Consider the following 26246-nt stretch of genomic DNA (forward strand, 5'->3'; position numbering starts at 1 on the left):
GCGGGGGCAGGGAGCCACGGGTCCTATTATTTGTGAAATTTGCCATTCGTGGGGGATTTGGGAACGTATCTACCATGAATGGCGAGCGTTTCCGGTATCCAAAATTAAAAGAAGAATCCGCTAGGTTAACACTTCTGTCTGAACGCAAGTCCATGCAAAAAGGAAATGAATTAACCACACTGTTAGAATATTGTTTATTGTTGGTGTAAGACGTAGCATGTCAATATTGCTGTGTTGTCAAGGGCCAGCGAAATAGCCGGGAACGAGTAGGTGGCATACATGACGGATGGTGTGTACATTCACATACTACGTATGGGCTTGTGCAGGGGATGCATGGCAGATGGTCAGACAATCTGAAGACATGTTCTGGACTGATAACCTTTTGGGATGGTTTCAATGTGCATTTTCTTATGTCACAATATGTTTTTAAAATGAAGCTTTCTCTATAGGTTTAAAAAGGAAAAAAATCTGAAATACATTCAGTATTCCACTAGTAATTTTTACCTTTAAAGTATTGATAGCTATTTGCAACCTTAATTCCAGTGGCTGAACTTTTTTTTTTTACCCTAGAAAAGGGGCAGGGCTCTATTTAATAATGACTGATTTTAAAGACACAGGAAATGCAAAGCCCATATATAGATTGTGAAAGTGCTCTTGGATTCCACCAGATTGCAGAGAACAGCATTCTTTCATTTTAGCATGACAAAATTCTTAAAAAAAAAAAAAATTCAAGCCAAACAAGGTCTCTTCAGTCCCTCAAGGTGAGTTTGTAATGCATATGTTTATTGATCTATGTCAGTCAGGTTCTCTGAAGAATGCTAGAGTTTTCTGTGCAGATAGGAACTGGACACACAGATTGAGAGTTCTCTGGGCCCTTGTAGAGGCAGAGAGTATAAGTTCAAGATCGTATTTCTCTTGTATGAAAAGGTAAATGTAGAATGTGTGTCATTTGTTCTAGTTTCTGAATCTCTTCTCAAGTCTCTTGTATTTGTGTGTGGGGAAAACAGCAGAAGGAGATACAACGGGGGAGGGGCAGGAAGAACCTAAAACAGGACAAAGGCAGCACCCCCTTTTTTGTCTGTAAGTGGAGGAGTGAAGCATTTCAACTGAAACCTTTTTTTTTCACCCCAATATGCGAATCAGTGTTGGCCAAGTTGTTTTGCAAATTGATGTTGACAATTTTTTTTGGTTGGGGAAAAAAATAAAAAAAATTTATTTTATTTTATTTTGGAAAAAGTGAAGAGGTTTGTTTTGCCATTTTGGAAGTAAAATATCTCAGCTTTGTACTTTGAAATGTCTTGGTTTAAAAATTGGGATTTTGTGGCATCCAAAACTATTCTGTTTTGATTTTGCAAATGTGCCACTACACTAAAAAAACTAACAAACCAAAAACACTTATTTGCACAGCTGGGGAGAGGGGCTATCTAAGCCTCTGTCTATACTGGGAAGGTTTAGTGACAAAAGTGTTGTCTACATGCAAAAGACACAAAAGTGAAACTGGTCAAACTGTTTTTTCTGCCTCCTATTGTCGACATTTAATGACCACATTGCTAGCTCCCTTTCCCTCCACGTTGCTAGCTCTCCCGACAGGTAGAGCAAAGCAATGTGGGTAAGCATCCCACAATGCAGTGTTGTAGGAGGGCAGAGCTGATCACTGCCTTTCTTGGGATTCCCTCCAAGTTGTCTCACAGAATTCTCAGCTGCTGGGAGCAGCATCATGAGCAGCTCTGTGTTTTCTTCGCTGAGGAATGTCAAAGCAGCACAGCAGTCTCTCCAGCCCTCCCCCTGCAGCAGCCGTCTGCCTGCCACTGTGTTTCTAGCAGGGCAGAATGGGAGCATTCTAATAATTTGCTCTTTTTGTTGTTGTTGTTCCCCAAATGGAGCAGCTCACTCAGGTATCAGACATTTCCTTGAGCTTTCAAAGGGGAGGGGTGCATGCTTGCAGGGCAGCAGAGATCACAAAACTGAACACAGCGACCAGGGCAGGCATTGTGGGATACTGGTGGAAGCCAGTTTTCTCATAGAATCATAGAACACTAGCGCTGAAAGGGACCTTGAGAGGTCTTCAAGTCCAGCCCCCTTCCCTCACAGCAGGACCAAGTACCATCTAAACCATTCCTGGTTTTTGTCTATCTAACCTGCTCTTAAATATCTCCAATGATGGAGATTCCACAACCTCCCAAGGCAATTTATTCTAGCGATTAACCACCCTGACAGGTTGGAGATTTTTCCTAATGTCCAACCTAAACCTCTCTTGCTACAATTTAAGCCCATTGCTTCTTGTCCGGTCATCAGAAGTCAAGGAGAACAATTTTTCTCCCTTCTCCTTGTAACACCCTTTTAGGTACTTGAAAACTGCTATCACGTCCCCTTTCAGTCTTCTCTTTTGTAAATGAAACAAATCCAATTATTTCAGTCTTCTCTTGTATCTCATGTTTTGTAGAACTTTAATAATTTTTGTTGTTCAACTCTGGACCCTCTCCAAATTCTCCACATCTATATTGCAATATGGTGCGCAGAACTGGACATAATACTACAGTTGAGACCTTAACAGCACAAAGTAGAGCAAAAGAATTACTTCTTGTGTCTTGCTCACAACCGTCCTATTAATGCATCTCAGAATCATGGTTCGTTTGTTTTTTGACTCATATTTAGCTTGTGGTCCACTATGACCCCAAGATCCCTTTCTGCAGAACTCCTTCCTAGATAGTCACTTCCCATTCTGTATATGTGAAACTGATTGTTTCTTACTAAGTGGAGTACTTTGCATTTGTCTTTATTAAACTTCATCCTATTAACCTCAGACCATTTCTCCAGTTTGTCCAGATCATTTTGAATTATGTTCCTATCCTCCAAATCACTCGCAACCCCTTCCAGCTTCATATCATCTGTAAACTTTGTAAGCGTACTCTCTATGCCATTATCTAAATTGTTGATGAAGACATTGAATATAACTGGTCCCAAAACTGATCCTTGCAGAATCCCACTTGTTATGCCCTTCCAGCATGTCTCTGAATCATTAATAACAACTTTCTGAGAACAGTTATCCACCCAGTTTTGCATCCACCTTATAGTAGCTCCATCTAGGTTGTATTTCCCTAGTTTATTGATAAGAAGGTTATGTGAGACTGTATCAAATGCTTTACTAAAGTCTAGGTATACCACATCCACCACTTCCCCCTTAACCACAAAACTTGTTATCCTATTAAAGAAAGCTATCAGATTGGTTTGACATGATTTATTCTTGACAAAGCCATGTTGTTTGTTTCCTATCACCTTATTTTCTTCCAGATATTTGCAGATGAACTCCTTAATAATTTGCTCCGTTATCTTTCTTGGCATAGAAGTTAACTGGGCTGTAGTTTCCTATTACATGTCTAGATTCAACTGCAAATGGGACAAACAGGATTTGAAATATCTCCATTTTGAAATACATGACTGTTCTGTTGAGAAAATGGTCACATTTGCTATAATGTTTTGTTTTAAACTTCTTTTCTTTCAAACCTTGAGCCTCACTGGAGCAAAAGTCTTCGCCATTATGAACTGACTTTCTGTGGCTAAGCTTTCAGCACAACAATATCTGTGGAAGGGGGTGGAGGCAACTCAGGAAAAGCACTCTATGGTTTTGCTTAGATTTTGTCACCACGTCTTAATTTTTTATTGTTAAACCATTTTCCTTCTTTGAGCTGTTCATTTTTTATGGCTCCTGATTGCTGATTGGCAATTCAATTATTCTTTTGCAGTTCTGCTGAAAATGTTATTGCAAATTCTATTTAAAAACTGGCCTCTGGTTTTGCCACCTAATCAATTAGGGGCTCAGCTTTGGGGAGTGCAAATAATCATGCGCTTCAGTGTTGGAATTTAGAGATCTCTCTGATTTTGGGGCACCATCAACAAATCAGTCATCTGAGAGTACAATCCTGTAAAGAAACCTGCTTATGTGTAATGGTGGCGCCATCTGTTCCTTGGCAGGCTCGGGGCCTGTCACCTGTTGTGCCTACATGATTTACATACCCTCAAAACTGTATCTACTACTGGTCACAGGCAGAAAAACCGAGGCGTTTTTTAAACCAACGGCCCTAGGTCTCTAGCTGGTAGGTTGATGAAATTAGGTGTATGGACATTATTCTTAGTTAAGCATTTATCATATTTTCAATTCATGGCTTTTCAGGAATCTCTCACTTTCCATTGCCCATAAATGCAGTCGGAAGTTTCTAGAGATTTGTTGAACAACAGTTCAACCCCCCCCCCCAAACCTGGTTTAATTTGTAGAGCTATCTTCCATTATTCACCCTGAATATACTTTACCAGCATGTAATCCCACTGAAGTCAACATGAGATAAGATGTCAGATTATGACCTGGAACAGACAGAACAACTGGCCTGTAGTCACACAAGTCTGACTGAGCCTGGGTGCAGCATGATGTCCAAACCTCTTATGACACAGTTATGACCCGTGAGCTAAATGCGTATGATTATCCCCAGTTACAGATGGGAAAACAGAGGCACAGAGAGACAAAGTGAGCTGTCCAGTGCTTCATTTGTGAGGAAAACAATTGTGGAGTTCTGAGGTGACTTAATCTCATCACTAGAATACACTTCTGCCGCCTTCTTGGGGAAAACTGCTGTTACACCCCATTCATTCTGAATAATAGGATTTTATTTTGTATTTCAGTTTCCTTTCCTGATACCCAACGATGGAAAACAGAAGCAGCAGGATCAGTGACCTGCTCGTACATGCCTTCAACAACCTCTCTCAGGAAGAGTTCAAAGGATTTAAAGACAAATTATCACACTCTGACATGGGGGGGAAAGGTACCATCCCCCGAGGTCGGCTGGAGAACGCTGACAGGATAGATACAAAGAACCTCCTGATGGCATTCTATGGTGGAGACATTGCAGTAGATGTTACTGTAGAAATTTTCAGTCAGATACATCTGAGAGAGTCTGCTGCTAAACTCAAAGAACAAAGAGAGAAAGGTAAGAAACCTAACACTGCTGTAAAACCTGGGAGTCTCTCCCCAAGGAATCTGCTCCAATACAGCAGGAGCAGGAGCAGGAGCAGGAGCAGGAGCAGGAGGAGAAACAGGCTGATGGCAGGAATGACTGTCAAGCTTTGAATCCCGGCAAGAAGCCAGGGGGATAAAGCAGAGATGCTCATGATGGGCCAGATTCTTTCATCTCCCTTTTTTCCACTCAGTTGGCACAGCAGAGAGAGTAGAAACAGCTGTAACTCTCCATCTGAGTAAATCCCCAGTGACGGACAGGAGTCCCCAGTGGGCATAGAGCCAGCAAAGTGGTGCAGTGGGAGTGTCGCAGACAGAGAGAAAAGTAGGGAGAAGGAGTGACTAGAGTACATATCCTGCTGGGGGACCATTCTTTGGGGATCAGTGGCAGCTGGTGCAAGTTAGAATTGCCCCCACATGGCTCTAACCTGGGTTGGGGCTAGGCTAGAGAATCCACAATTATAACTGGAAACTGATCACAGAGGAGGATCTGACAGAGTGTATTCTCACTAAACTTCTGAATGGGACTTCCTGTGAGCACCCACACCTGGCCAAGTGTGTGTGCTTGCACTCACTCTGTTCTTCCACTTTTTTTGGCTATTCAGCCCTCTGGCCAAGTCACAGAGCCTGATGTGAATCACTCTCATCCCCTTCCAGGGTACAGGTTTGTGTGTTCCCCACATGGAGGAGTTCACTCAGCTGTCATATACTTCCCGGAGCTTTGAAAGGGGAGGGGCACATGCCTGCAGGGCAGCAGAGATCACAAAATACTGAGCACAGCCATCAGGGCAGACATTGTGGGATGCTGGTGGAAGCCAGTTCTCTTGACAAAGCAAACTGCAGAGTCCACACTGACTCTTTGTCAACAATAAAAAGAGGGGAGAAGACAAAAGTCTCTTGCAAGGGTGGAAGTTTTTTGTGGCCAAAACCTGGATGGTTTTTCCCAACAAAAGTCATATTGCAGTGTATTGTTTTGTTACCAAAAGGTAGGTTTTGGTGACAAAATGGTGCCAGCATTGACAAGGCCTGACTTTTTTAGCCACACGGCTGTGTCGACACAGCCATGTTGCTAAAAGCTGTGTAGTGTAGGCATACCCTTAGCACCTCCTGACAAGACAGAAGCTGTTAGAAAGAAAACCAGCTGTCTTCTTCTGAAGGGATAGCTTGTGGGTAAGGTGGCCCCCCAGTATTTGCAGGGCTCCTTTTGAAATGTTTTTTTAACAGCCATCATCTATTTTCAGTGTGTGTATGTGCACACATATGCATGTTTAATATGATTTTTAAATGTTCCTCATAGTATGCAAAATAAACCAAGTAAATTGATAATGGTAAATATTTACTACTAAACTATTTAAGATATGTCAAAACTTAAGGAAAAACTTAGGTTTGCATTTTCTGCCCCATAATTACTAATCTGTAGCTTTCCCCAATATTTCAAGGCTATTTTTATTTCACATATTAAATCCCAGTGTAACCATTCTTATAAAATTTCTCTCCATTATTAAAAGTACAACAAAACCAGACACACTTGTCCTCCTAGATAGAGACACCTTAAATTTGGTAAGTGTTGCAGTTTAATTTACAAAATGGGCACAGGGTATGATAAAACAGTCAAAAATGTCCAACAGCTTTACAAAGACTAGTTTAAACGAGGCTTGCATTTTGACTCATAATGCATCAGTTTTACTAGAAAGAATAATTTACATCTTTATAAGGAAACTGGCAGAAAAGAAGTAAAATACATATTTTTTCTTACAGTTAAATTTCCTTTAAGCTAGGATGTGTATATATATTCTACACAATAATGGTGTGGTTGTCAGCTCTTTAGAGCCGGCTCCATGTTTTTCTTCTGTTTGTACAGCAGCGATCTGATCCAATGCTGGAATTCCTAGATGTTACGGTAATACATCATAATTAAGTCATACTTATTCCTTCAGAAACCACTGACTTAATTAATTGCCCTATCTCCCTTAACTGCATGACGCATGTGATTCTGTTAAACATTCATGCAAATTTCTCTTTCAGCTTTATGTCCTAAACAAACTCCTGGAAGAACAGGTATGTGACATTCAAACAGAACATTGTATTGAATACAGGCATTAGGCCAGATCAGCCAGATGTTTTGTTTACCACCAGAAATAAGAAATAACACCTTGGACTGTCTAGTCTTGTCAAGCCAGGTCTATACTACACCGAGAAGGTCAGGTTAAGGTACACAATTCCAGTTACGTAAATAACATAACTGGAGGTGACATGCCATAAGATGAGCTTAGTACTGGCTTCACTATGGGAAGTCGATGGGAGCAAGCACTTTTGTTGACTTCCCTTACTCCTCACGAATCAAGGAGTACCAGAACCTACTAGGGGCGCCCTCAACATTCCATTTAGTGGGCCTTTGCTAGACCGACTAAATCAAATGCCAGAAGATCGATCTTTGGCATGGTAAGTATAGATGTGGCTTTAGACCACACAGATAAAGTACAGTTTGAAGGAAGACAAGGAAATGCCTGGGTGATCTCCAAGTGCTGCGGAAAAGAGTGTTAACGATCAGGTGGCATCAGTACTGAGTCAGCCCAGCAGTATGGAGCCAGAAGGTGCTCTTCGGCTAGGGGTACTGTTTTTTAAATAAGGTAAAATAGCGATGGGAGCCCATTGGCAGTCATTAAAGATGCTATGGAATTTTGTAAAACCACTGTTCTGGACTGATTCTGCTTTGTGCAGTTACAATCTTTGCACCTTAAATTCCCACTTCTGTTTAGATTGTGCATTGACCATGTAGTGTCCTAAATTGTTGTGTAAGGCTGTTGCGCATTGTTACACAATTGAGAGGTGGCTGCATTTCAGTAGCTGATGAGGTGATTCCTATAAACATGTCAAGCTTAGTTATCTGACTTCCGTCTATACCAATAGCCTAGTTATGCAAATCAATAGGGTGCCCCGTGTTTTGGAAGGATTTCTGTATAAAGGGCAGTGTGGGAATACTGCCGGCTCCATCCCCTGAGTCTGACAGGGAGGGAGGGAGTAGCTACAAGAGACAGGTGCCTCCTTGGTGCTGCTGCTGCAGCCCTCCCCATCATTGGCAGCCTTGGGGAAGGGAGCCTCTCTCTTATAGCTACTCCCCCTCTCTCCCCCCTCGGACCTCCATCTTGCCTTTACTGGCAGGCTGAGGCGTCAGGCTAGGGTGTGTGCTGAGGAGGTTCAGGGCTCTGACAGAGGCAGGTATGAGGGAGGGTTGTAAATAGGGTTGCCAACTTTCTAATCTCACAAAACCAAACACTTCTGCCCTGCCACAACCCTAAGGCCCTGCCCCTTCCCTCAGGCCTTCCCCTGCTGACTCCATCCCTCCTACCGCTGTCACTTACTTTCCCCCACCCTCACGCACTTTCACCAGGCTAGAGCAGGGGGTGGAGCATAGAGTGAGGGATGAGTTCTGAGCTGGGGGTGCTGGCTCTGGGTGGGATCGGAAATGGGAGAGGGGTTCAGGATGGGAGAATGGGGTCCAGGCTGGGCGGTGGGTTGGGGGGTCAGGGCTCTGCCTAAGGGTGTAGGTTCTGGGATGGAATCAGGATGAGGTGAAGAAGAGGGCTCCAAGCTGGGGCTCAGGCAGGGGGTTGGGGTGTGAGCTGGAGTGTGGGTACCAAGAAGTGGCTGCTGGGTAAACTTTTTGAGTGGGTGTTCCAGTTGGAAACTGGCTGCCTGGCAACCCTAGTAGCTAGGCAGGTGCTCACCTTGGATTTGGAGACAGACAGCAGGCTAAGAAATGAATGGGATCCGAACAGTTGGAATAACATGAGGTCCCCTCTCTGCCCCACATTTCAGGAGAGAGAAGCCTTCTTGTTTGTTCCTTCACCTTTGACACCCTCAGGGACTTAGACTTCCTGGCTCTGACAGCCTCAGGGGAGGTGATCAGTATTCTGCACGTCCAGTTATCTGAACACCCAGTTATCTGAACATTGCAGATAAATGGAATTCTATTATTGGGCCTTGCACGCACACACAGCTTTTAGTTGCATGACTAATTTCCTAACCAGGGCCAGTAGTTAACTCATTTGGGTATACTTTATGCTGAAGCTGCAGTATAAGCTTAACATCGCTTAAATAATTGTCTAAATAGCTTTTTTATAATATTATTGATAAGACTCACCCCTCCCCCCGAATTTCCAATTCTATATTTCTAATGCTTCATGTCACAAATTTAGATTACACGGTGAAATATCGAGAACACATCCAAAACAAGTACAGAGTCATAAAAGACTTGAACTCTCGCCTTGGTGAGAATGTGACTCTAAACAGCAGATACACAAAGCTGATGATTGTAAAGAAACATTGTCACAAAAAGGAAAGAGAACACGAAATAATGACCTTGGGACGGAGACACGAAGAAATCATGACGAAGCGAGCTAGTTCCATCACCCTGAGCAATTTATTTAAATGTGATGAAGATGGACAAACGCCGCAAATTGTTGTGCTACTGGGAGCTGCAGGGATTGGAAAAACAATGACAGCGAGAAAAATTATGTTTGATTGGGCAGGAGGAGAGCTCTACAGGGAAAAGTTTGATTATGCTTTCTACATAAATTGCAGGGAAGTGAATTTTGGCAGTGAGCAGGGAAGAATTGCGGATTTGATTATAAAGAATTGTCCCAATAAAAACGCACCAATTGAAGAGATTTTGATAAATCCAGAGAAACTCCTGTTTATTATTGATGGTTTTGATGAACTGAGATTTTCCTTGGATCAGCCAGAAGATAATCTGTGCTCTGATCCCTGTGAGAAGCAGCCCTTGGAAATTACACTGAGCAGTTTAGTTCGGAAAACTGTTCTTCTTGAATCCTATGTAATAATAACTACAAGACCCACTGCTTTGGAGAAACTCCGGCAGTGTCTGGAGTGTGCACGTTACGCAGAGATCCTGGGGTTTTCTACAGCTGAGAGGGAGGAATATTTCCATAAGTTTTTTGGGAATGAAGAAAAAGCAAGAAAAGCCTTTAACTTTGTCAAAGAAAATGAAATGCTCTTCACCATGTGCTTTGTCCCCATTGCATGTTGGATCATCTGCACGGTTCTGAAACAACATATGGAAGCAGGGGAAGATCTTGCACAAACATCCAAAACAGTCACTGGTGTGTACATGCTCTATCTTTTCAGCTTATTAAAGGGTCACAGCAGCAATGCAAAGCAGCCCACACCAACTAACTTAAAGGGACTTTGTTCCTTGGCTGCAGATGGAATCTGGAGGCAGAAAATACTCTTTGGGGAAGAAGAAATCAAGAAGCATGGCTTAGATACATCCGACTCTCTCTTTCTGAATGAGAACATGTTTCAAAAAGATATTGACTGTGAGTGTGTTTACAGCTTCATTCACTTGAGTTTTCAAGAGTTTTTTGCAGCTTTGTTTTATGTGTTGGAGAAAGAAGAAACAACTGTGGTAGATGCAGGAACTGCTATGAACAATGTGAAAAAATTGTTAGAAAACTATGGAAAATCTAGAAATTATTTAATGTTAACAGTGCGATTCCTGTTTGGTCTCTTGAATGAAGAGAGGATGAAGGACATGGAGAAAAAACTTAGCTGCAAAATTTCACCCAAAATTAAACCAGATTTACTGCAGTGGGTTAAAACAAAACCAAAAATATCATCCTTGTCCCTAGAGTCTGAGGAGCTGTTCTTGGAGCCTGATGAGGAGTTATCATCCTTTAAACGTAACGCTGAGATGATTTACCAGCTTGAGGAGTTTCACTGTTTGTATGAAATTCAGGAAGAGAATTTTGTGCAAAGTGCACTAAATCGCTTCACTGAGCTGTATTTAGCTGAATACAATTTTACCAAAATGGATCAAGTGGCTCTTTCATTCTGTCTAAAAAACTGTTGCAGACTGGAGACGCTCCATCTAAATCTGTGCATGTTTGGATTAGAAGACTCGAGTGAAGATTCTCTAAGGCCACCCAAACAGCCACGTTTGTAAGTAATGTATGACATGGAAAAATGCCCACACAATTTCTTAAGCAGAGAAACATGCATTTGGGGAGGGAGAAGGTCATTTTAAAAGGGAAGCCAACAGTGGGACGAGTGACAAGGGTCTTAAGGCTGAACTCCAGATCAGTGTGGGTACAGCTACACTACAGAGAAGATTGACACTCCAGAGGTCAATCGTCTAATGTTTGATTTAGCAGGTCTGGTGTAGACCCCCAAATCGAATGCTGAGGGCAGCCCCCGCTGGTTTCCTGTACTCTTCATTCTGTGAGGAGTAAGGGAAACCAACAGGAGCATGGGCTCCTGCTAGCCTCCTGCAATGTACATGCTGCAGCGGCTCGGTGTAAAGTAAGCTGAATCCAGCTATGCATTTTGCATAGCTGGATACCCTTACGCTGACCTGTCTGGTCTAGTGTGGACCAGGCCTGGGAGAATATGGGCAGTCCGGTGAAGTGTTAATGAGGCATTAAGACCATAGCAACTTTTCTTCACCCTCACCATCTTCTCCTCCCCCTTCTCCAGTAGGCCTTTCCTCCTCACAGGGTGTGTGTCCTGACCCAGGCCAAATGCTCCATCAAGGTCCCATCCCATCCCTTGTCAACCTGTCTCAATGAGGGGATTCACACCTGCGTAATCTTGTCCCCTTGTCACAGAGATGGGACACTTGGAGAGGATGCCAGAATCAGGAGAGGCCAATTGACACAAGATGTGTTAGCCGAGGAAAATCAATCAGCTCCCTATTATCAGTGCATGCTGCTTTTTGTCCAAATTGTGTGTGGGCAAGAGTGAGGTGAATGCGGGGGGCTAGGAATAGGGAATGCAGAGAGATTCTGTTAATTTTGAACTCATTTCTTCACATTGGAGGATTGTTTTGCCAGCCTTAAAAAAAAACCCAGTGCCACATGCGAGTCCATTTCAAGCCCATGGCTGTGTCTACACTGGCCACTTATTCTGGAAAATCAGCCGCTTTTCCGGAATAACTTGCCAGCTGTCTACACTGGCCCCTTGAATTTCCGGAAAAGCACTGACGATCTACTATAAGAAATCAGCCGCTATTCCGGAAATACTATGCTGCTCCCGTTCGGACAAAAGTCCTTTTTCCGGAAAACTGTTCCGGAAAAGGGCCAGTGTAGATAGCACAGTAGTGTTTTCAGCAAAAAAGCCCCGATCACGAAAATGACGATCTACATTGGCACGGACGCTTTTCCGGAAAAAGTGCTTTTCCAGAAAAGCATCCTGCCAATGTAGACATGCTTTTTCTGGAAATACTTATAACGGAAAACTGTTCCATTTTAAGCATTTCCGGAAAATCATGCCAGTGTAGATGTAGCCCATCTGTTTTATATCCCTTCTTATACCATGCTCATCACTGTAGCACCTGGGTGACTGTAAGGAGTGCATTAAGAAATGTGACTAAACACATCAGTGGGTTGTTCTCTCATCCTCCACCCAGAGGGAGAAGTGTGTGTGCAGTGCAGTGTAGTGTCTTGTTTCGCTGGCGGGGCAGTGAGGAGGAGGGGTTAAATATGTTTTTAGTTGTGTTACCTGAAACTGTGGTTGGACTCCCTTGGGAATCCCATTCCCTGAGTCATGGAATAACTCATAGACAATGTATGATCACACCAGGTTCAGGAAAGAGAATTAAAATCTGCTCCCAGTGATCAGGGTAGGAAATTTCTATTCTCTCTTTTTAGGGAACAGCATCAGGATGAGCTGACACCTTCTCCCATTTACCTGCTCTGCCAAGCTCTGAAGGATCCAAACTGTAAACTAAAGAAACTAAAGTAAGAAGCTCTTTCTTTTCCTTTTTAAAATCCTCCTGTTACTGTTGTTATCCCAGAAGTTCTACAGCACTATGGCTCTCGTTACCTTGTCTGCTGGAATGTCTGTATAGAATTGTCTAAGTGCGCAGGAATTTAAATGTCCATTTACAGTTGACTTGTTATGGTCTGAATAGCTTGGGAACCACAGTTTTTGTATGGATAATTGGGAGTTTGGAGAGTCAAGATTCGGGGGCATGGTCCCCTCATTCATTCCCATCACAGCGTGGCTGAAGAGATCTCCCTGACTCCTGGCCAGGACTGCGCTCTGTCCTGCCATGGTCACATCCTTCTTGTGCTTGTGCCTTCTGGGATCACAAGCAGGGAAGGTTAGCATTCTGTTGAGGCAGAGCAGGATCATGATTGGGGGGGTCTCTGCTGTCACACATTGTGGTGCAGGTGGTGTAACCTAGTGGTTGCAGCAGAATCAAAGGGCAGAACTGAGTTGTGGCCAGGGGTTGGTGGTCAGAGCCAGGGTTCAGAACAGAACCAAATGGCAGAGCTAGGGCTGTGGTCAGGAGACAAGCCAGGGTCTGAGTTAGGACGAGGCCAGGAGTGGAGCAGGCCAGGGCTAGTCAGGTGGCAGGTCTGGCACCAGCGCAGGTGTGGAATGTGTTTAGCCCCTGGGCTGTTCTTGCTGCAGGGCTTCAAATGATGATCTCCTAGATCTTCTGACCACTTGAGGGTTTATTGGGCCCAGCTGAGTTCACTGGGTTGCTAGGCCACTGTGCCCTGAGGCAGCTGAGTTCATGCCATCTCCTTAGCCCTGCCAAGATGGCAGCCTCCACCTTGTGCCTGCAGGGGTCAGAGATCCCCCTCTCTGCAGCCCTCTGCAACTCCACTGGCATGGCCCTGCTCAATCACACTCATGCCAGCAGGGCTGCTGAGGAATCCCTGCAGGCACAAGGTCCCTGCTTTGTTACCCAAACCTCTGTGTTGTCCAAATCCGTTCCTTCTCCTTTTATATGTGTTCACTTTTTTGGACTGTATTCCTTTGGTATATATGGTCATATATCAAAATGTGAAGAGCCCCCCAGAACAGAATTGTCAATCAAAAAAATTTAAAAAAAAATTTAAAAAAGGAGGCTGCACCTTTAAGATGGCCACCATTTTGGGCACCATTTTTAAAACCCAGCAGCTCCGACCCGGTAAGCACAGGGGAGCCGGAGGGCAGTGGGGTCCATTGGGCGGGGGGGCTCAGGAGCGGCTTCATAGGCCTCACTTTCGGGGGGCAAGAGCCGCTTGCGAGCCGCGGGTTGGCCACGTCTATTCTAGGGAGATCCCCAGAGCTCTAGCACAGGAGCTGTGTTTTAAATTGGAGAACAAATTACTTCCTTTTTTAGACTTAGCAGTAGGACTTTGAATTGCACTTTATGGGGAAAATGTGACTTCTGTGGAATGGTTGGTATAGCCCTTGTGCTGGAAATGCTTTCAAACCAAATATGTATACAAGAGAGAGGCCAAAAAGAGAACAGGTATTTAGAAATTTGATTACCCTTTTTAGTGCACTCAGAGGAGGAGAGTTCCCCTGTCAGCAAGCCAGATTTCACAAATATTAGCCCCATCCTGAGTAAGTAAAAAGTAATGTATGTTGTGGTATTTTATTGTAAATTTGGCTTAATAGAACCTTTCAGAAAAAAAATCTGAGCAGAAGGCTAGTAGCTTCTTGTTCAGATGGGGGAGGGGGGGGGCAGAGACCTCTTGTATCCGCCAGTGGAGACAGATGTGATCTCTTGGGTAGAATTACCCGTTCCCCCCCTTGCACTGCTGCTGCTGCAGTTCCCCTGGAGGTACCTGCATTTCTACTAAGAGCATAGTTAGTGGTTAGGTGGCAGGGGTTAACAACACGGGCAGGCCTCATCTCCACCAGGGGAGCTGCGACGGTGAAAACCCACAAGAACAAGTTCATTGTGGGTATGTCCACACTGCAACAAAAAAGTCTTGTGACACCGTGTCTCAGAGCTCAGCTCAGCTGACGCCAGCTGGTGGGGCTCCGGCTGCAAGGCTATAAAACTGACATGTAGATGTTCCGGCTCGGGCTGGAATGTGGGAGCCCATGAGGCAGGAGGGTCTCAGAGCCCAAGCTTCATCCAGAGCTAAAATGTGCACAGTGTGGCGGTATGGCCCTGCAGCCTGAGCCCTGCCAGACTGAGGCAGGTGGCCAGGCCAGCCACGGCCAGGCCATGAATCTTTTATTGCAGTGTGGATATGTCCTGTCGGCCCAGCTTATGAAACTGGGGTTTCTTTGGAAATTCCAGACTTTTCTAATCAAGCCCTGAGAAAACGGGAGAAGGAGGGAAGGACTTGGAGCTGCCGGCCCAGCCATAGGGCAAGGCGAGCAAGACGGTTTCTTTGGGCCCTGTGCCTTCAAGGTCCTGCATTGCCTGGCGCCCACCCGCCCAGCTGCTCACTCACTCGCTGCCCTGGCGAGGAGCTGCTCAGCCACATGGCACAGCCAATCACCTTGGGCCTTGCAAACTCTTTGGCTGGGATTGTAGAGCTGGCAAAATGGAACCCATCTTTGAACCCTGAACATTCAATACTAAGTATCCCAGAGATGGTGGCTTCTTTCGAGTCCTAAGTAGAAATGATGCAACAGAGAGAAAAATGCCTCCCCCCATTCACAGAACTGTAACCTACCTTCCAGAGCTCAGCATTTTTATTATTGCCCAAAGACATTCCTTTCGCTCCCTTTATTACCCGTCCCCCAACCACTCACTGATCATAAAGTTTCTTTATTGGGGAAACCCGAGTGTTTCTGCTGAGGGGATGGAGCATGGGAATTTTGCCACTGAATAACCTTTGTATGTGGAATAAAGGATCCACGAGAGCTACAGGTGCAGTGGATTGAAAGCCACAAAACGATCTTACGATCCACTAGCACAATGTTGAGATTTTATTCCTAGAATGAAGGACGCTTCCTAGCAACCCACAGGTACCCACTGAGGAACCGGACTGACAGAGGTGCTCATTTCCCTCTCTGTTTATCTGTCTCCTGCAGGCTTACTAATGGCCATCTCACCACCGCTTGTTACAGGGATCTCGCCTCTGCTCTCAGCACCAAACAAACCCTGAGTGAGCTGGACCTGTCGATGAACAGCCTGGGCGACTCAGGAGTGAGGCTGCTGTGTGAGGGACTGACCCACCCAACCTGCAAACTGCAGAAACTGGGGTGAGTATTCGCTGGTTTCTTTCTGTAAAGAGCTCAGCAGGATGGTGTGTGAGGTCGGGACCTGGTAGGAGCATGGAGAGGCTGAAAACTGAGTGTCCCCCTGACATCCAGTATGTCAATGGCTCCCAACAGCCTGATGGTCGGCCATTTTCGGAGAACAGAAGTTATAAATAGGGGTGGGCCCAAACTGGAGCACTAATTCCAAACTCTCCTAAAAGTGAGGAGTCAGTGGTAGCGAGTAATCTTCCCTGGAATGGATTTTTGAATAAACATTGAAGCGTAACCTCATCTTCTGAGGGAAAAGCCCATTTTAAATACCACCTTGGGATCTTCATAACAATTTACCGTATACATTCTTGTTATGCTTATAAGAAGCAAAACTCGTGAAGTCATTCTGCCGCTCTACTCTGCACTAGTTAGGCCTCAGCTGGAGTACTGTGTCCAGTTCTGGGCGCCACATTTCAAGAAAGATGTGGAGAAATTGGAAAGGGTACAGAGAAGAGCGACAAGAATGATTAAAGGTTTAGAGAACATGACCTATGAAGCCAGGCTTCATGAACTGGGCTTGTTTAGTTTGGAAAAAAGAAGATTAAGGGGGGACATGATAGCGGCTTTCAAATATCTAAAAGGGTGTCACAAGGAGGAAGGAGAAAATTTGTTCCTCTTGGTTTCTGAGGACAGGACAAGGAGTAATGGGCTTAAAGTGCAGCAGGGGAGGTTTAGATTGGACATTAGGAAAAAATTCCTAACTGTCAGGGTGGTCAAATATTGGAATAAATTGCCAAGGGAGGTGGTGGAATCTCCCTCTCTGGAGATATTTAAGAACAGGTTAGATAGACATCTGTCAGGGATGGTGTAGACGGAGCTTGATCCTGCCTTGAGGGCAGGGGGCTGGACTCGATGACCTCTCGAGGTCCCTTCCAGTCCTATGATTCTATGATTCTATGAAGCACACAGGATCTTTTTCAGGGGAAAAGGCAATATGCTGCGTTTATTGAAAGTACAACATGAAAAGCAGCAGATGCATTATCTCTCTCACACACACATAGGTCCTGCAGCTGATTTATAGTTACCCGTCTGGCGTGGCTCAAGTCAGTCTTACTGGCCAGGTCAGATGGACTGAGTGAGGAGTCAGGGTCTATCGGTCACAACTCGAGGCTTCTCTGGGGCTTGATCTTGCAGGACTGAACTCAGAGTCTAATGGCCAAAGCCCTCCATTTTATATATGTAAGTTCCCATGTGGATTTTGCAGTGTCATGCTGCAGTCCTTGGTATGTTAATCTTAGGGTTTTCCCCACAATTATCCTGTGATGGCTATTGTCAGGCTTCCCATTCTTGTCCCTTATTTGTGTCTCACTCTTGGGGGGTCTGCCTGTCTCCAGGGCTCGTCTGTTCTGCTAATTGATTCAGCTTCTGGCACTGTGGATTTTCTCTCATCCTCTCTGAGTCTCTCTACTCTTTTTGACAATCTGGACCTTCCTGATGGCTTTCTCACACATTCTTCACTCACATCAAACTATTTACAGACCATTTCAGACAAAGGATGACATACTTAATAGAAGACACAATTTAGTTTGCAATGCAGACGTTGTCTAACCATGAGAAAGAGGGTGAAACAGAAGTATACAGAACTTATCAGCAAATCACATAGGACTTGTGATCATTATACTTGTATTCTTATGCCAACACGGAAATACTACATTTTGGCTACCTTGTTTCACATGTAAGGCAGAGATGTGCAACTCACTCAGGGAAGAGGGTGGATCTGTATGTTGTCTGTGGGCCTGAGTTTAAATACAATATACAGTAAAACTCCATTGGTCTGGCATCTGATGGTCCGGCACTCCTGATGGTCCGGCACCATCAGGAACCCGGAAGTGTTCCGGGCATCTGGATCTTTGGAGCTGCTCTGCCCCTGGCTTCCCTGATTCAGCCGCTGCTGAAACGGACCAGCAGCTGAATCAGGGAAGCTGGGGGCAGAGCAGCTGGGGCGCTGCTGGGTTGGTCCCGTAGCTCTGCGCCTCTGCGCTGTGGGACCAACCCGGCAGCACCCCAGCTGTCCCTGATTCAGCCGCCGCTGAAACTGACCAGCGGGTGACTCCGGGAAGCCCGAGGCAGAGCTGCTTTGCTCCGGGCTTCCCAGAGCCAACCGCTGGTCAGTTTCAGCAGCGGCTGACTTGGGGACGCCTGGGGCAGAGCAGCTGAGGTGCTGCTGGGTTGGTCCAGTAGTGCTGCCCCTCTGCGCTGTGGGACCAACCCGGCAGCACCCCAGCTGCTCTGCCCCAGGCATCCCCAAGAGCAACTGGAGTGCTGCCGGGTTGATCTCGCAGCGCCAAGGGGCGGCGCTACCAGACCAACCTGGCAGCATCCCAGCTGCTCTGCCTCAGGCATCCAGATTCAGCTGCTGCTGAAACTGACCAGCAGTGGCTGAATCAGGGACGCCTGGGGCAGAGCCGGACTATCGGAAGGGGGGGCTATGAGGGGTCTGGGATGGCATCCCCCCCACACCACTCTAGACCCCTCATAGCCCCCCCCCTTCCGATAGTCCGGCATATCTGATAATCCGGCACCCCCTGGGTCCTAAAGGTGCCGGATAGTTGGAAGTTTACTGTACTCCTATAAGGCACAATAGAATCCCTAGATAGCAACCTATCAAGGGGACAACATGGGCTTATGCTGTAACTAATTGTTTTGTTTGTTATTTGTTCAGCGCTTTCTTGCCACTTTCTTCATCAGTAAAAAAATCTGCTCCCCTTTAAGGACACTGCATTTCTGCCCTTGGTTTCTCTTCCTTCTCCATGCTCCTTTCTGTTTCTCTTCCTCTTGCTGGTGTTTAGGAGCTTTGCTCCGTTCCATGTTTCCACCTTTTCTTTTCTGTAGCAACTTCCAATCCCCAACCTACTGGCTTTCACTCCCACTCCTTCCTCCCTATTTCAGCCACAAAAATGAAATGTGATGTAAAAGCCAATCCAACAAGTTTTTGTGTCAGTTTTAACTGTTCATGTAGATGCTCCAATCAGTTTAATACATGACAGGAGAGTTCAGACCCCCGAATCATTGTTTCAGGCGGTCTGCAGACTCAGGCAAACTTTCTTGTATCAGCTACACTCAGAGGTAAAAGTAATTTGAATTTCTTACAGGTACTGTTATATTGCAATGCCGGGGGTGGGGGTGCATGGGTGGGTGGAAGGGCTGCAAGATGCCAATACCTGTAAGAAATTTAAATGTGGGGAGCTCAGGGCAGAAGGTTGTGAGGTGTGTGTGGGTGTGGAGGGACTCAGTGCAAGGGATGGGAGGTTGGGGGTGTAGGAGTCAGTGCAGGGCACTGGGAGTGTGGGGGATGTAGGAGTCAGCGCAGGGCACTGGGAGTGTGGGGGGGGCAGGAGTTGGGGTTGGGGTATGAGGACAGACTCGGCAGGGGGCTGAGAGTGTGTGGAGGCTCAGGGCAGGGGACTCGGGGTATGGGGGGTGCAGGAGTCAGGAGTGGGGGTATGAGGAGAGGTTTAGTGCAAGGGGCTGAGGGTGTGGGGAGGCTCAGGGCAGCAAGCTGGAGCTGCGGGAGGATTCAAGAGTGAGGGTTAGGAGTGTGAGGAGGGGCTCAGGGCAGGGGGTTGGGGAGGGCTCAGGGAAGCATGTGTGTGTGTGTGTGTGTAGGGAGAAGTGCAGGGAGGGGTAATAGCACAATTTTTATGCCCAAATTGAAGGAATCTTCCTAGAAACCCCCCGAGACAGGTGCTCATTTCTTCTCTGGTTATCTGTTCCCTGCAGGCTTTCTAACTGCCACCTCACAGCCACGTGTGGTGGGGATCTCGCGTCTCTCCTCAGCACCAAGCCCACCCTGACAGAGCTTGACATAGGGGAGAACAACCTGGGGGATTCAGGCGTGCAGCTGCTGTGCGGGGGGCTGAAACATCCACACTGCAAACTGCAGAAGCTGCGGTGAGTCATTCGAAGTCTCCCTGCTGGAAAGAAGTGGGCGGGGTCTGGGGGATGGTGGGTGATGTCCGATCCCTGCAGGTACAGGGTGAGGCTGAAAGCTGAACGTCTGCCAGTCCCTGAGGGGTCTGTGGCTCCTAACTCCCATTGGCCCATCCTGTTTGAAAAGTGGGACTAAGAAAGAAAGTCAGGCTCAAACTGGAGCCCTCATTCAACCTCCCCCCCCAAAAAAAATTGTTACTAAGTTGTAGTAACACTGACTAAAAAAATAAGTCCAATAAGGTGTAAAGCAGGATCTCACTTCCTTCAATAACAGCCAGTTCTCACCAATATTCTAACGATCTTTAGAACCATGGGACATTTACTTCAATTCCAGACAAATGAAAGGACAAGAGGCTCTGGAAGGCTCAGAATTCTAAATCTCTCACAGTCCTGTCTAAGGGAGGCAGAATTCTTCCTGTACATCATAGAAGATTAGGGTTGGAAGAGGACATCTAGGGCAACCCACTGCTCAAAGCAGGATCAACCCCAACTAAATCGTCTCAGCCAGGGCCTTGTCAGGCTGGGCCTTAAAAACTGTTACGGCTGGAGATTCCACCACCTCCCTAGGAGCATAGCCTACAGATCAAGGGGAGTGCTTATTCCCTCTATTCAGCACTGGTGAAGCCACATCTGGAGTATTGTGTCCAGTTTTTGACCCCCCCACTGCAGAAAGAATGTAGACAAACTGGAGAGAATCCAGGGGAGGGCAACAAAAATGATTAGGGTACTGGGAGACAGGACTCATGAGGAGAGGCTGAGGGGAGTGGGAAGAGAAGAATGAGCGGGACTGGACAGTAACCTTCAACTACCCGAGGGTAAGGGGGTTCCCAAAGAGGACAGAGCTAGGCTATTCTGAGTGATGGCGGATGACAGAACAAGAAGCAATGGTTGCCGTGGGGGAGCTCTATTTCCTATTTATAGGAAAAACTATTTCACTAGGGAGGTGGTGAAGCACTAGAATCATTGAGTACTTCATTTTTTCCCTACATCTTCTGTCACTAGGTTGCCTTCCCCACTTTCCCTATCCACCTTCTTGTTGCTAACATACATGGAGAAATCCTTCTTGTTACCCTTCACATTCCTTGCATGCAGCAACTCCAGTTGCGCTTTGCCTTCCTGATTAGAAGAGCATAAGAACATAAGAATGGCCATACTGGGTCAGACCAAAGGTCCATCCAACCCAGTACTCTGTCTGCTGACAGTGGTCAATACCAGTGTCCCAGAGGGAGTGAATCAAACAGGTAATGATCAAGCGATCTCTCTCCTGCCATCCATCTCCACCCTCTGACAAATAGAGGCTTGGGACACCATTCCTTACCCATACTGGTTAACAGCCATTTATGGACTTAACCTCCATGAATTTATCTAGTTCTCTTTTAAACCCTGTTATAGTCCTAGCCTTCACAACCTCCTCAGGCAAGGAGTTCCACAGATTGACTATGCACTGTGTGAAGAAGAACTTTCTTTTATTTGTTTTAAACTTGCTGCCCATTAGTTTCATTTGGTGGCCCCTAGTTCTTATATTATGGGAACAGGTAAATAACTTTTCCTTATTCACTTTCTCTACACTACTCATGATTTTTTATACCTCTATCATATCCCCCCTTAGTCTCCCCTTGCACCCTGCATGCTCGAGCAATGTGTTTATATTCCTCCCTAGTCATCTGTCCAAGTTTCCACTTCTTGTAAGCTTTCTTTTTGTGTTTAAGCTCACTGAAGATCTCTCTGTTCAGACAAGCCGGCCATGTTTGTTCTTCTTTTGGCACATTGGGATGGTATTGCTGCTGCATGTTTGTCATAAATAGGAGCTGCTCAGGAGAGTCTGACTTACCTGAAGAGTGAGGAAAGGGTTAAGCAACTGGAGCTGTACCTAGGAAGGGAGTTGGGGCATTCAGTCAATAACATTGCAGATAGGAATTTCAAACCAGAAAAGTGTGTGTGGGGGGGGTCTCTCTCTTCTTTGTTTGAGATCGGAGCAGTTTCTCCCAGGTATTGAGGGAGATGGGAGATGCTATCTCTTTCCAAGAACGGACTTCTTGAAATGTGTAAGTAGGGAAAAGTTTAGACAGTCCATCAGGGTTTATTGTTTTCCTTGTTTGGGGGTTTAGAGATCATGTCTGAGCTGGCTAATTGTTTTTCTCTTTTGTAACTAAGGATTACAGCCCAGGGACTTTCCCTGAGTCTATGTCACTTCATGACTATTTATCACCTAGTCAATTTACTATGCTTGCAATAGTAGTTTTGTTTTGATCATAAAGGAGTTTTCCTTTTGTTTTGATTAACCGGTATTGGTTCATTATTGTGTCCTTAAGGTTACATGTCTAGTTACCTGAGCAAAGTCCATTGTTTTCTGTGGATTCCCTCTGCTTGTTTTCCCAACTCCAAGCAAAATGGAGGCTAGATTAGGGGGGAGAGCTTTGCCTTAGGGAGGGGATTCTCAAGTGATCTCTTCCCTAGAAAAGGGTTTATTTTGTCTTTTTAAAGTACACTTGGGTGATGGCAGCGAATTTTTATTTATCCTTTTTTTCTTTTTTTGGATTTCAGGCAGACTAAGACCAGACAAGCTTGTTTCTGGGAGTGCCAGAGACGGGTTTTACAGAGTTTATTCTGCTAGCTGGCTCCCCATCTCTGCATTTGGAGTGTCAGGTTTGGGGATTGAGCCGTGACAATGTTCAATAAGGCTTCTTTAAAATACAGCCAGCTCCCCTGGACTCCTTTCCCCCTTATATTAGCCTCCCTGGATATCCTGCCCATCTATTACCGGAGGAAATCAAAGTCTGCTTTTTGGAAGTCCAGGGTCTATATTCTGCTGCTCTCCTTTCTTTCTTTGGTCTGGATCCTGGACTCAACCATCTCATGATCACTACTGCCCAAGTTATCACCTACTTTTACTTTCCTTATCAATTTTTCCCTGTTTGTGAGCAGCTGGTGAAGCAGACCACAGCTCCCTGTTGGTTCCTCCAGCTCTTGTACCAGGAAGTTGTCCCCAACACTTTCCAAAAACTTCCTGGCTTGTCTGTGCACAGCTGCATTACTCTCCCAGCAGAGGTCACCCTTCACTTGCAGAGGAATTTGTCTGCAGCTCAAACTTTCCAGGAGTGTATTTATCCAGCTAGCTGCGGTGGCCAGTGAATCACAGGGTTTCATCGTGCCCCTCTTCTGCTCTGCTCTCTCCTGCTTTTGTGCTGCTTTGGCCACTGAAGTAGAGAGAGAAGGGATCAGACCTTTTGCTCAGGGAAATGCATGGGCTGAGGCCGTAGGCACAGCAATGGGTGCAAGGAGAGGAAGGCTTCCGGTGCTCTCTGCTCCCCTGGAGTACCTTATCCTGCTTCAAAGGCCTTTTAAGACTACACTTGAATGAGAATGCTTAAATTCGACACTTTATGCCTAAGTTTGAATAAAGACTCTAATTATCTTACCCATTACAAAGATAGCTTCCCCAATTATCACCTCTAATATCATTAGCTCACAGACATTTACCTCCCCCCATCTCCCTTCTGTTCTGAAATTTGACTTGTCCTTTTCATATGTGTTCATTTTTTTTAATTGTATCCTTTGGTATATATGGTTGTGACAATTTTCTTCCACTATTTGATCTGAGGAAGTGGGTCTGGCCCACGAAAGCTCATCACCTAATAAACCATCTTGTTAGTTTTTAAAGTGCTACATAGTCCTGTTTTTTGTTTCAGCTACACCAGACTAACACGGCTACATTTCTATCACTATTGAAATAATCTGTGGGCTATGTTCCGGCTGCGGTGGACATGCCCATCTGTTACAGGGCTAGCTACATCCCTTTCGGCTCTCTGTACGTGCACCAATCTCAGCTCCCAGGCCTCCGCCTCTCGCTGGGTGGAATGATGCAATTCTCCCACACCTTAGACAGGCCTAGTGAGAGCTAACACTGCATATGGACGTGTTCATTGCCCTCTCTGATTATGTCTCCCACAGGTTGATGAATTGTGGTCTGACAGCTGGCTCTTGCGGGAATCTCTCCTCTGTTCTCAGGGCCAAACCGACCCTGAATGAGCTGGATCTTGCGCTGAACAACCTGGGAGAGGCAGGGGGAATGAAACTGCTGTGTGAGGGACTGAAACATCCCGACTGCAAACTGCAGAAACTGAGGTGAGTGTTTGCACATCTCCCCGCTGGAAAGAACTCAGCAAGGCATGTGGATGGTGGAAGGTGTGAAGACCTTGAAGGAACACAGAGAGGCTGAAAGCTGGGAGACCCTCCAGTACCTGATGATTCAGTGGCTCCCAATATCCTTATGGTTTACTAGACTGGAGAACAGAATTTATGAATAAAGATGGTTCTAAACTAGAGGTGGGCAATAAAAAGATGGCGGCCCACCAGGGTTAGTTGTTGGCAGGCCACCAATGCTATATTGACCTGCATCTCCACAGGTATCAGCGATTGCAGCTCCCTTTGCCTGTGGATCGCCATTTCTGACCAATGGGAGTTGTAAGAAGTGGTGTGGATCAAGCCGCACCACTTCCTGCTGCCCCCATTAGCCAGGAATGGGGATCCACGGACAATGGGAGCTGCAATCGCTGATACCTGTGGAGGTGCAGTTAAATACAGTGGTGGGGGCCCAGCGGGGACTAACCGTAGCAGACCAGATCCGGCCCACGGGCCATATTTGCCCATACCTAGTCTAACTTGTAGCAGTAGTTCAAAGCCCCCTGAACTGGAGGAATGAGTGATTTCCACCAACATGTGTTTTTTCAATAAGAATTGAAGCATCCTCTTAGGGGTATGTCTACACTACAGGATGAGGTCGAATTAAGCTACGCAACTTCAGCTACATTAATTGCGTAGCTGAAGTCGAAGTACCTTAACTCGATTTTTGGTGCTGCCCACACTGCAGGAAATCAAAGGGAGAACTCTCTTCCTTCGACTTCTCTTACTCCTCGTGGAAGCAGGACTACCAGCATTGATCAGATCACCCCTCTCAGTTCGAATTAGTTGTCTCCATTAAATCCGCTAATTCGAAGCCTGGAAGATCGACTGCGGCAACTTGGATCTTCTCTGTAGTATAGACATACCTTAGAGCAGTGTTTCTCAATTGGTGCTCCGCAGAACCCTGGTTTTTGTTTTGTTTTGTTTTTTTGCTTGACAAATTTTACCCTGGCAGTCCTGGGGGTTCCTTGAAATTCTTTTAAGCTGAAAAGGGTTCCGTGGCCAAATAAAATTGGGAAACACTGACTTAGAGAACAGACCCTTTAAAAAAGCTGCTTAGTCATCTTTAAGCAATACACCACTTGTTTTGATTTTAAAAAAACTAATAGAAGCATGAGGAACTCTAAGGAACTCAGGATCCTAAATCTCTCAGCTGTCTGCATCAGAAGGAACTGTTGCATTATTTTCCAGTGAGGATCTTGTCTGTCCCTGTATTTCCTCTCCTCTGGATCCTCCTCTAATGTTTCTTTATTAGCGAGAGCTTCAGTGCTTTTACTTCAGGGCCTGGAGTTTGGGAATTTTGCCTTAAAATAACATTCCTATGTGGCACACAGGATCAGTGGGAGTGAGAACTGCAAGTGGGTTGAAATCCACATATAGTCACCTGGTCCCAAGCAACTGCTGCTCCAGCTCTGTGATTTTATTCTCAGAGTAAAGGAATCTTGGTATAAAAGCCACAGAGGGGACAGGACAGCTTGAGGAGCTCAGTTCCCTCTGTATGTGTGTGTGTCTCCCTGCAGGTTGATGGGTTGCCAGCTGACAGCTGCTTGTTGTGAGGATCTCTCCTCTGTTCTCAGTATCAACCAGACTCTGACTGAGTTGGAGTTGAGAGGAAACCTCCTCAGGGATTCCGGCGTGCAGCTGCTGTGTGAGGGGCTGAAGCATGCAAACTGCAAACTGCAGAAACTGGGGTGAGTGGCTCCCTGTTCCTTTTCTGGAAAGAATTCAGCGGGTTATGCCAGTCGTGTGAGACGGTCAGCTCTCTGCAAGTGCCTGCTGAGGCTGATAGCTGAGCATGCCTGCTGCACCTGGTGTGTCAGTGAGTCACAACATCCCGATGGCCTGTCAGGGGTGTAAAAAGGGACGTGTTATAAAGAGAGATGGGGCCAAACTGGAGCACCAGTTCCCAACTTCAACTCTTCCTTCCCTTGGAACTTGCAGAATTGGGCTATGTCTAGACTACGCTGAAATTTCAAAACAGGATATGCAAATTCTGCGGGAATGGGCATATCTTTTTCTGATCTCACTTTCGAAAGAGAAAGCAGTCGGTACGTGGTTTTTTCAGCACCCCCCTCCCCCCGCTTTTCGAAAAACCGCTCTTCCTCAAAAAATGAGG

General features: G+C 45.8%; 1 protein-coding gene across 2 annotated transcripts in view; it reads left to right on the forward strand.

Moving 5' to 3' along the window:
- Positions 1–642: 642 nt before the first annotated feature.
- Positions 643–26246, forward strand: part of LOC102455656 (NACHT, LRR and PYD domains-containing protein 12-like) — a 40423-nt gene continuing 14819 nt past the window's right edge. The window contains exons 1-9 of one of the 2 annotated variants that reach the window (XM_025188929.3): positions 643–761; positions 4675–4979; positions 7031–7063; positions 9205–10966; positions 12673–12762; positions 15800–15970; positions 19739–19909; positions 23900–24073; positions 25651–25821. In XM_025188929.3, the coding sequence (XP_025044714.3) occupies positions 4697–4979; positions 7031–7063; positions 9205–10966; positions 12673–12762; positions 15800–15970; positions 19739–19909; positions 23900–24073; positions 25651–25821 (2855 nt within the window). In that variant the 5' untranslated portion in view covers positions 643–761; positions 4675–4696. The remainder of the gene's footprint in view (positions 762–4674; positions 4980–7030; positions 7064–9204; positions 10967–12672; positions 12763–15799; positions 15971–19738; positions 19910–23899; positions 24074–25650; positions 25822–26246) is intronic. The other variant, XM_075928354.2, reaches the window with a different exon arrangement.

This window comes from Pelodiscus sinensis, chromosome 5, assembly GCF_052426305.1.
Source record: "Pelodiscus sinensis isolate ZL-2025 chromosome 5, ASM5242630v1, whole genome shotgun sequence".
NCBI lineage: Eukaryota > Metazoa > Chordata > Testudines > Trionychidae > Pelodiscus > Pelodiscus sinensis.